The 11648-nt window shown below is 39.8% G+C and overlaps 1 protein-coding gene across 3 annotated transcripts in view; it reads right to left on the bottom strand.

Annotated features, from left to right (window-relative positions):
* Positions 1-210: 210 nt before the first annotated feature.
* The window catches only part of LOC131438517 (diuretic hormone receptor-like), a 77602-nt gene continuing 66164 nt past the window's right edge, over positions 211-11648 (bottom strand). For all 3 annotated transcript variants that reach the window (XM_058608607.1, XM_058608609.1, XM_058608608.1), the window contains 2 exons: positions 1028-1120; positions 211-678 (listed from right to left, as the gene is read on the bottom strand). In XM_058608607.1, the coding sequence (XP_058464590.1) occupies positions 1078-1120 (43 nt within the window). In that variant the 3' untranslated portion in view covers positions 211-678; positions 1028-1077. The remainder of the gene's footprint in view (positions 679-1027; positions 1121-11648) is intronic.

Here is an 11648-nt window from a genome sequence, read left to right as displayed (position 1 = left end):
CTTCTGGTGAGGGATGATACCAAGGATGCAGTACAAAGCTTGATGGGAAGAGTCGCATACACTGAGGTCTTTTCTACAAGGTTTTTTAAGCGGTTGTTTGTTTACGCGGATTTCCGAAGTTACGCGGTTACGGCATGAAACGTCCAGATCTGGTGTTATCCCGAAATTAGGCTATATGACGATTTCTTTCCATAAATAAAATACACACAATAAGAGCTAAACATTTATTAATGGAATCATTAGAAGTACAGAAACTTTGGTATAAATGTATGATGTTAACTGAACCGTACATTGTACAGAATAACGACTGAGATTATCATTGCGTACCACTGATTTCGATACTTTGCTAGCATTTATTTACAGCTGATGTTTTCACCAGAAAAAAAACCCTGCTCACGAAACATCTATTCTACAAATATTTACAGTTTAGCTATTTAATGCAATGATTTTTTTTTCACTTCAAACGACTCAACCGAGACGCACGGGAACCTGAGTTAGGTAGAATTTGATTCTATATCAAAAACACATTCGAAAGGCACTCGATTCTGCCGGAATCCGTCCGTCTCAAAAATGTCTTCTAATACGTTACTAATGTTATAGCATCTTTCAATACAATACAGCTAGGACAGTCTGAGTGCATCCAACCATTACTTAATTGTGCTCCACCAGATGCCGCTTCTGAAAAAGAGAAAACAAAATGAGCAAATTATTTGCTATTCTTTACTGTACTTCTCTCACTCGGTAGAAATTTTATGTGAGGAAAAAATTCGCAATAATTGTTTATCTATCTTTCCGGTATATCAAATCTAACAATAGTTGCGATATAATACCTAATTGGTAAGTTTCCGGAACGTACGATTCAGTGAAACGAATCGAATAGTGGAAGATCATGTCAGAAATCAAGCGTCAAGAACGGTTTGCCGATTAAAGCAGGGTGATGCGCTCTCTAACTTGTTGTTCATTGTGACGCTTGAAGAGGCGACATGAAGATTCGGTGGGTAAAGCAATGGTTGCTGGGGAAACTTACTTTTATTGATGATGACCGGAGAAGCCTACTCGGAGCCGCTTTCGTTCTCATTAGCACTCCACCAGAACCAAAGGAGCAGTTGTTGTGGTTAAACTATGGGAGTAAGCAAAGATACAAAAATAGACAGTGATGAAATTGATTATGTTATATTGATTTGATTTATATAGTGGTTAAATCAAAAGCTTCTTAGAGCTGGGTGAGATTTTAGAGCAATACATATTAATCGAGATAATATACCGTCTGATGAGTCCCGCATTCAATCGCAATTCGAATATAATCGGAAATATTGAACAAATGTTGGTTACCAATTAGAATGCAATGGTGCAGAGTGCAGAGCCGCAGGGTAGTGGCCAACCTGCAGCCCCCAGGGACCGTATGATGTGTTCAATTCATGTGGTTTCATGAATGGAATCCAATGGGTGGTATGGTGCATTTGCTTTGGAAACATCGACTCGAATCAACTAATGGTATTATTATGTTAAATGACTGCTACAGATGTTAGAGCGATTATTGAATTCGTTTTCAATAATATTCGGATTGTTTTGCATTCACCCGAAAACCTTTGCGGATTTGGCTTTTGAGAGAGTTTTGAAACCATTTCTAAACAAACAGTGCAATCAAACTAAACTACAGGGTGATTTTTTAAGAGCTTGAGAACTTTTTTAAACAATAAAACGCATAAAATTTGCAAAATCTCATCGGTTCTTTATTTTAAACGTTAGATTGGTACATGACATTTACTTCTTGAAGATAATTTCATTTAAATGTTGACCGCGGCTGCGTCTTAGGTGGTCCATTCGGAAAGTCCGCTTTTTTATCGACAAATTTTGTTCAGCGATGAGGCTCATTTCTGGTTGAATGGCTACGTAAATAAGCAAAATTGCCGCATTTGGAGTGAAGAGCAACCAGAAGCCGTTCAAGAACTGCCCATGCATCCCGAAAAATGCACTGTTTGGTGTGGTTTGTACGCTGGTGGAATCATTGGACCGTATTTTTTCAAAGATGCTGTTGGACGCAACGTTACAGTGAATGGCGATCGCTATCGTTCGATGCTAACAAACTTTTTGTTGCCAAAAATGAAAGAACTGAACTTGGTTGACATGTGGTTTCAACAAGATGGCGCTACATGCCACACAGCTCGCGATTCTATGGCCATTTTGAGGGAAAACTTCGGAGAACAATTCATCTCAAGAAATGGACCGGTAAGTTGGCCACCAAGATCATGCGATTTGACGCCTTTAGACTATTTTTTGTGGGGCTACGTCAAGTCTAAAGTCTACAGAAATAAGCCAGTAACTATTCCAGCTTTGGAAGACAACATTTCCGAAGAAATTCGGGCTATTCCGGCCGAAATGCTCGAAAAAGTTGCCCATAATTGGACTTTCCGAATGGACCACCTAAGACGCAGCCGCGGTCAACATTTAAATGAAATTATCTTCAAAAAGTAAATGTCATGTAGCAATCTAACGTTTAAAATAAAGAACCGATGAGATTTTGCAAATTTTATGCGTTTTATTGTTTAAAAAAGTTCTCAAGCTCTTAAAAAATCACCCTGTATAATCAATGATGAAGATATGCCATTTTGTGAGATCCGATAATCATATTGACAACACTAGAAAAATATTGTTATGGTGATCAAGACAACAAATTGAAAACTCGATTGTTTGTAACTTTTTGAAGTTGAGCTCATGCTTAAGTTTAGCTTGATTCTAGTTTGCAGTGCAAGGCTATTTATTTTTTATAGTGTAAAATTCATGCTTAGGTGCTAGAATTTTTTTGCAAAACATCACATCCATAAATGGCATTCATTTTCGACGGAATGATTCTTTTGGCGAAACAGTTCTAGATTGAAAGACCCGCTCCCCTTTCAAAACTCAGATGACATATGAAAATGTCAACATTAAAATTGATTTTTGAGGCAACTGACAAGTAGCAGATAACATAAAATAATAAATGACTCGAGCTGCTGACAGTGCGCCGTAAACTGCAATCGAGAAATGAATTCACACTAAAATTTATTGACCCATCATCATCATCATAGATGGCTGTGGTTAAAGCCGGTAAATTCTGTGGCCCAATCTGTCCTCGCTGTCACAACAAATTCGTGCCCCCGGCCGTGTTATCGGAATTACTGTCAACAGCTGGCGCCTCCGACGACTGGATAATCAATCATTTGGTTGTTACCGGTCAGACAATAATTTACCACCCGCTCGGTCGGTTAGCCGGAGTGGTTTTGGCACGCTAATAAAGGTGTGTTTTTCATTGAACTCTTAACTAGATTATTTAGGATTAATTAATTCAATTCGCATGTTTAACCAGCGTGGGTAATTTAATTCTTTCCATAAATAAAAAAAGCGTTTTGTTTCCAATAATCTGGATCAAATGTACCTCAAACAGAATTGTACCTGTCCTTGAGTCTAAAAGTTTTAACTTACTAAGGAAATCATACAGGGAAAAATGTAAGCATTTGATATATTTGTAGGACAAATGACTTATTTCTTTTGACAGTGTTACTATTCCACTGTGTATCCCGGAAAAGCTCAATAGCAAGAGACCCCTCGAGCTGGGTCTCAGGGTCGGCTTACTACTGGGTACTCGGAGGGGCTTCGCGAACAACTATTGTAGGGTACTGTCACCTGTCTGAATATGGGTTGTGAATTAAAAATGAAATGTATTTGGACTAACAAAACGGATTTATTGGATTCACTTTATTTTATTTATTTTTTTCAATCTGTAAGTGTGAGTGTATGTGAGTGCTGTGGGGTTTTCCTGGTACGTACCAATGCTGTTGTTAGGTGAATTGGGATGGTCCGGCGAGCGCTCGCGTGGCTGCTACAGACGGTGCGGTTGTACGGGAACTATGGCTGGCGTAGAATTCCGGTTGGTCGAAATTGGTGGGTTCTAGGTTGAAGTTACGGCTAGTACTGGCGTCTTCCCTCTTTGACGGAGATCGACAGGCCCAGGACGATACCGGAGTGACCGTGCCGAGAGGGGTATGTTCTCCTTTGCAGTTATGGCCCAAGGCCAGAGAACAATCGCTGGTCTTTGACGGGTTAGACGTAGTGAGCATCCAGGGCTCACTAGGCCGAATCGTGTGCTACCTTGGGAAGATTTTCCTTCAGTCCAAGGCGATCAATAAATATACCAAAAAGGTCCTGAACGAATTATTATCACACCTCACAATTTATATAAAATACCACAATCTTCACTGCTCTACTGAACCTCAGCACACGAACGCCAGATTAATTCTGAACCTTTGCTCTGGGTTCGATTGCTCTTCTCCTTCATATTCACTGAAATTTGGCGGTTGTTTTTACCTCCTTCCAGGCGCGAACAATTAGTGTGCCGCGCAATCGTACTTCATCAGCCGTAGAACAGCTTTCCGCCACCTTACATTTTCTGTTATACGCTTCGGTGTTCATTTGTACCCACTGTGTTGTTTTAGTGTTTTGACAATTGTGTTTTTTTATTTATTTAACCCTACTAACCCTAGTTTTACAATTAACATATAATCTAACAATTTTTAAAACATTTTTATTTGACTAACCCTACTAACAATAAACCCATGTATTAACATTTAGAAACGTGACAGTACAAATAACATTTAAACATATAATAAAAATAATCAGAGGACTTTGTAACAAACGGTTACACTATCCCCCCACAACGATAAAATAAATGTGAAGCATTTATTTTTATTTCATTTAAAATACTATTGCTTTTAAGAACATGTAAGGTATTTTTCATAATCAACAATAGGTTTTTTTTTTGTATTACGCGTAGCAGTTAAAAAATTCAAACAAGTCTGAGTGAACGTACAACACTTTAAAATCATGCGTAACTAAAAGCTAGATTTCAAATAAAATTTGCCATAATTGATCACATGTGATTTTAATCCTGTGCTTATACATCACCTTGAACACCAGTGGTGAGATTCTACTACTGTAATTTATTATTTGATCGATTCTCTTATCGGGCAATACCGTCGATGACAAGAATAATCAATTCAGTCTACCTACAATCTTGATCGTATGTAGTTTAGTAACGTGATTCATCAGGCGAGATCACAATGGCGTTTGTTCACGGAACAAAAATATAAAAACTGTGTAAATTATTGGAAGCGGTGAATCAAGTGGAATACAAGATAAGTAAAAATATTTCTGTATCCTAATTTGTTGGGCTGATTGAAACTTTTTATTTCAGGATTCGTTCCCCCAGTTGGCCACCTGGGTAATTAGGAACAACTCCAGAAACATGTAAGTTTCAGGAGGCTAAATTTTATCTGACTCTAATTTGGGTAAGTATTGATCAAGGTTCTCCTAGTAGGGGAAAGATTATTATCTTCGACCTAATTTATCTAATTCGCTTCTGTTCGTGCACTAACAAAAGCTATCATCGGATGTCTACTCATCCTTCAACATTCTATGTTTTTGTGACGTCACTTATAAATTAGACTACATTCAATGTCTCGTTGTCTCTTTTCAGCAATTACATCAAACCAAAGCTAAATATGACGGATAAGATCGGCAGCCAGAGATATTCACCACCCTCGTGAATGAACCTACTTGAGAGTGATATGATGAACTGCTGCGTTATGTCACGTGCTATTTTGATGCGATGCTAATTCCTGAAATGTGATACATAGTATTGTATGTCCAACGACGACCACATTCAGGGTCCTCTTATGACAAGGATATCTCTGTTTATTTATTATTATTTTTTTTTTTGAATATATATATGAGTATATGGATATATGGCTTATTTTTAGTTCGGCAGAAATTCATGACTTGGTCGGATGTCCTTAGCAGAAAATATCCCAAGGTGTTTGTTATGCTCATCCATGAGTTCGTAGGAGCTACTGCCACGCTTTGCAACTATTCTACATGGAGTGAAAAGTGGTCCATACTTCGCATTGTAGTGGTCAGTTGCTGATGATTGGCGGAAATTCCGCTTGTAGACTTTCTGCCCTACTTGGTAAGTTGGCGAAAATTGACGGTGTCTAAGATTATACACTCTTCTGTGCTTCTCGTTACTTTTCTCTAAGTTCTGTTTAACTTTTTCAAGCATTTTTCCACCAATTTCCCTTCTGTACTCATCTCTTCTTTCCATCGATAATTCCCCTTCATCTCTTTCCAAACGATGCTCTTCTCCTTTGACAACTTTTTCATGTCCATACAAAATGCGATACGGCGTATACCCTGTTGACGAGTGCACCGTTGTGTTGAGCATTTCTTCGACTTCAGCAACCCGTGTATCCCAAACTCGTTGGTCTGGTTGCATATATGTCCTCAAGCAAGCATTTATCGTTCGGTTAATTCGTTCAACCGGATTCGTCTGGCTATGATGCCTTGCATTGGGCCAGTGCTGTATTCCGCGCAGCTTCAATAGATTCTGGAACTCTTTGCCCATAAAGGTGGTGGCGTTATCGCTTATCACTACCTCTGGCGTTCCGTAGCGTCTAATCCACTGATCCTCCACCATTCTACATACGGACTTAGCTTCAATCCTTTTGACCGGAATGAGCATTGACCATTTAGAGAATATATCCATTAACACTAATAAATGGCAATTCCCATTCCGACTCCTAGGAAGATTTTGAATAAAATCCAACGCTAAAATTTGGAAAGGTCGATCAGTAAGCTTCTGCTTTCCCATCGGTGCAACTAACGGTGCCACCGAGGGCTTACATTGCTTGCACACGTCACAAGCCTGAATGTATCGTTTGGCTTCTATCGCCATCTTTGGCCAGTAATACCGAATTTTAAGTCGCTGTAATGTTTTCTCATATCCGGGGTGCAAACTATCATCATGCTCCTCCTTTAGTACAGACCTTCGCATGCTTTCCGGCAAACACAGCTTCCATTCATACCGGTAGTCTAGCATATCTGACGCTACCGATACAAACTTGTACAATTTGTTCTCTTCGATCTTGAAATCTGCGAAACTTTCCGGATTCTCTTGAACCTTTCGAAAAAGTTTCGAGTACCAATCGTTCTCCACGGAAACTTCCATCGACTCCATGGCTCTGGACAGGGCATCTGCGACCACATTTTCAGACCCCTTCCGATGCTGGACTTGCATGTCATGCTGCTGCAGAAGAATGCTCCATCGACTGAGTTTGGACGACGGTTTCCACTTAGTGTTCATTATGAATGATAATGCGGATGAGTCCGTAACTAAGGTGAATCTTGCACCCTCGACGTATGGACGAAACTTCTCAATAGCCTCCAGCGCCGCTAAACCTTCTTTTTCTGCGGCTTTCCATGACCGTTGAGGAGTCGTCAACTTTCTTGAGAAATATGCCACCACGTGCTCTTTTCCTTCGTCCTCTTGCGTCAAAATTCCGGCTATAGCGATGTCGCTGGCATCCGTTTGAATTTTGAAAGGACGATCAAACTGTGGGTTGGCTAGAATAGGTGCGGTTATTAGTTTCTCCTTCAGTACATTGAATGCATTCTCCGCATCCTCGCTCCACGATACGACCTTCGGTTTGCCTTTCAAAAGGTCTGTCAAAGGTGTCGTTAATTCACTGAAATTTTCTATGAACCTGCGGTAATAATTTACCATACCTAAGAAACGTCTCAATGAACGCACAGAAGAAGGTCGTTCAAAGTTGACAATCGCTTCCACTTTGTCGGGGTTTGGTCTCACTCCACCCTCAGAAAGAATGAATCCGAGATACGGAACTCGGAGACACAAAATCTCGATTTTTCAATGTTTATTGAAAGGTTGGCAGAATTTAGTCGATTGGCTACTTCTTTCAGACTTTCTAGGTGCTCTTCAAACGTGTTGCTCGCGATCACAATATCATCGAGATACACAAACACGTTTGGCTCCAATTCGCCGTAACCGAGAACTTGATCCATAAGTCTCGACAAAGTCGCTGGACTGTTGACCAGTCCGAAAGGCAACCGAGTAAATTGAAACAATCCCCGACCAAAAACTCGGAAGGCTGTGTACTTTCTCGAAGCAGTATCCAACGGTATCTGCCAGAAAGCTTTCGATAAATCGATGGTGGTCAGAAATTTGGCCGGTCCCAATCTGCCTAGAATTCTATCCTGGTGTGGCAATGGGTAAGCATCCTTCCGTGTCCTATCGTTCAATTTTCTGGCGTCTAGGCACATTCGAACCTTAATATTTTCTCCTCCGTCTTCGTTAACGGTTTTTTTCATAACTGGTACAATCAGCAATGCCCAGTCACTGTTGGATCGTTCCACCACTCCAGATTAGACCCATTTATCGAGCTCTTCATTAACGGTTTTCTGAACTTCCGGTGACCACGGGTAAGGATTTAGCCTAACCGGATCAGCATTCTGATAATTTTCGGTGAATTCTATTGAATGCGAAATTAGCGGTGTGGTATCAAGTCTTTTTCCCTCTTCGAAAACCTTAAATTGCTTTTTCACTTCATCAAGCTGGCTCCTTTGTTCCAAAGTTAGACGGTCATTTCCTTCCATTTCTGCGATTTCTATCTCTAATGCATCAACTACTCGTCCTGGCGGTCCTATGATCGTGGGTTCTATTTTGAATAACCGCCAGAAATTAATACCCAATATCAATCTCCGTTTCATTGAAGGTGCTACAAGGGTAGTAAGAATTTTGGTCTGCCCATTGAACGTGATTGGCAAGTTTACATAGCCTGTTACTTCCAATCTGTCACCCCCAGCAGTCGAAAGTTTAGTTTTGGTACGGTACATTTTTAACTTTAGTCTCTTGACTAAGTTCTCGCTTCCGGTTCCTAAAATCGATACTTGGGCTCCACTGTCCAACAAGCCTATTATTTCTACTCCCATAACTCCAATTTCAACAAACGGTATATCATCGCCTTCCAACTTTAGTTTCAGTTCGCTAACTTCAGAACAGTACGGAACAAACACAGTTGAAGGCTTTGTTGACTGCAATCGGCGACCTTCTACACCGAACTGCGTCCGTTTTTTGCGCAATATGGACATTTCTCTTTCGTGTAATCATGAAACCCGCATACTGTGCAAAACACTGCTTTTTCTCTCAGACAAGCTTCATAGTGGTGGAATTTTCCCCTACAATTAAAACACACCATTTTGTCCGGAATTTTGTAGCTAGCTATCCGCTTTTCTGTATCCCCTTGGCTCGATCCTGGACGATCGTTTTCCTTCTCTGAGAAAGGTTTCCTTGGAACAAAGGGTTTTGTAGTTTCCGGTTTCTTTTTCCAATCTGGCTTTATTTCCCAGCGATTTGTTTTCCACGGTTTTGTTCCAGAGTTCACTTCTCCCTGATGCGACGTGTTTTCCACTTCATGCACATGAGCTATCTTCGACGTGACATCAGTATCTTTGCTACGATACATCCACATATTCGCGGAGTCTAGTTTTCTCCCCCACTGCTTTAACGCTTTCAAATTACGAACTCCTTTTACGACTAGGACATTCTTATAATCATACCGAAGATTCCGGAAAATTATGTCGAATTTTCTTTGTTCACTCGGTTGAACTGCCATGTAACGAAATATTTCCAATACTGCATTATAGTAGTCCTGGAACCTTTCGGATCTTTTCTGTCTCCGTTGAGCAGCCTGTTGCTCATAGTGGAAATCCATATCCGGTAGTTGAAACTCCAGTTTCAGCTCAGTGACCAGCTCTCTCCAATTCCTGAAGTCCTTGTTACTCTTTCCTTCAATGTACCAAGTTCTTGCTTCTCCGGTGAAGAGATGAATGGCTTCATTAAAGAGTGCTCGTTTTCCTATGTTCTCAGCTTCTGCCATGAACTCAACTTCTGCCAAAAACTTATTCAATTTTTTTCCATCATCCTTACCATCATACTTCATCCTCCAATCTGCTACCGACCGTGGCCTCCGCCTCGGAGCACCTGATCTATCGCTGTCGCTGTCCGAACTACTGGTGTTACTACTTTTATCACTATCGCTTATTTGTTTTCTGCGGCTGATTTTATTTTTATAAAGCTCATGTTTTCCGTAATTTTCTGCTTTCCTCTGACGTTTACCCTTCGCTTTTACTCTTTTTCGATGAGCAGTATCTTCGCTTTCTACTTCAGAAGACTCACTTTCCCGGATATCATTTTCAATTTCAAGTTTACTTAATTTTGCTTCTATATAACTGTTCACATGCTCTAATATTTTTTTGAATAATTCCTCACCTTCTTCTGCTTTCTCGTCTTTCTGAGCCTTCTTCTTGGGAGTACTGGTGTTTTTGTTCTTTTCAGTTTTCTCTTTTCCTGTATCAGATCCTAGATGACTTTCATCACTACTAGAATGAGACTCCTGCTCTAAATCTTCCAATTTATCCTGATCTTGCTCACGGATACTCAAATTACTTACATCAACTCTAATTTGTTCCTCTGTCCTTTTTCTTGCATCTGGATCTGTCGATAATAATGTAAAGTGATCACGCAAAAGTTTCAAAGCTGTTGATTCCAACCCATCTGTATCGTAATTCTTTTTTAAACGTACTAATCTAAAAAATAGATGAATTAACCTCGTTTTCAGCACGGGTAATTCTGTTTTTCTAGGTTTCCTGTTATCTAACTGATCGCGAATTTTGGCTAATTTTTCGTCCACTTGATTCAGTTCTTCTTCGCATTTATCTGGTGACTCTAGTAAAACAACGGAAAAATCATTAGTTTCGCGTTGCTCTTTGAGTTTATTTCTAAGTTTCCGTTTTTTCGCATCACCAGATTCACCGCTTTTGAACAAGACCCGACGAATTACAAGCTCATGCTCAACTTCATCTATCAACAAATGTTCAACATTCATCAAACGATATTGCATCCAAAATTCCGAATTCATTTTTTTTTACAATTAACAAATCAGTGAAGAATTGATCAAAATAAATAAAACACGACTACGACTCGAAAGTTAATTATAAATATCAGAATAAATAAATATGTGTGAAACTTTGTTCTATGTCTGTAAAAATTTTCATTCAGGACCTTTGTATTCTGTTTTTTTTTATGGCAAATTTGTAAAAAACCAGCTTTTACTTTAAATATCCGAAAAACTCCACTCTTTTTTTTTTGAAATTTTAACTGCTGTTTCGTTGTTTTCCCTTTGCACGATATCAAAATTCACTGTTACCGTTACCTACCAGGTTCTTAAATGAAACAGTATGCAAAAATTATGCCGTGGGTCGCTTTAGGATCCTACACAATCAGAGAAAGCTGACTGTGTACTCTCCTGCCGCCTGGGAGAAAATCGTCTGATTTTTGCCTTTCTCTATAGAAAGGTATTAGAATTGCTGGAAAAACCGACTTTCGAACGGAGCCTCGGAGACCCATAGTGTTATATACCATTCGACTCAGCTCGACGAGATCGGAAAATGTCTGTGTGTGTGTGTGTGTGTGTGTGTGTGTATGTGTGTGTGTATGTATGTGCACTTTTCGAAGATATTTGAACGCGCTCAATTTTCTCAGAGATGGCTGAACCGATTTGAACAAACTTGGACTCGTTTGAAAGCTACTATCGGGCCATTGATCAAGTTCGAAGATCAAATGGCTGTGACTTTTGGTTCCAGACATATGATGGTATAAGTGACGTAACCGACAAAACACGTTGATTTTTACCGCTCTTGTATATATAAGGGTGCCAAAATTTTGGGATCAACTCTATTTTCGTAAAGTTCTAGTGCTC

The sequence above is a fragment of the Malaya genurostris genome, chromosome 3, assembly GCF_030247185.1.
Source record: "Malaya genurostris strain Urasoe2022 chromosome 3, Malgen_1.1, whole genome shotgun sequence".
NCBI lineage: Eukaryota > Metazoa > Arthropoda > Insecta > Diptera > Culicidae > Malaya > Malaya genurostris.
Note: the sequence above shows the minus strand (reverse complement) of the source record. Positions and strands in the feature narration are given on the sequence as shown.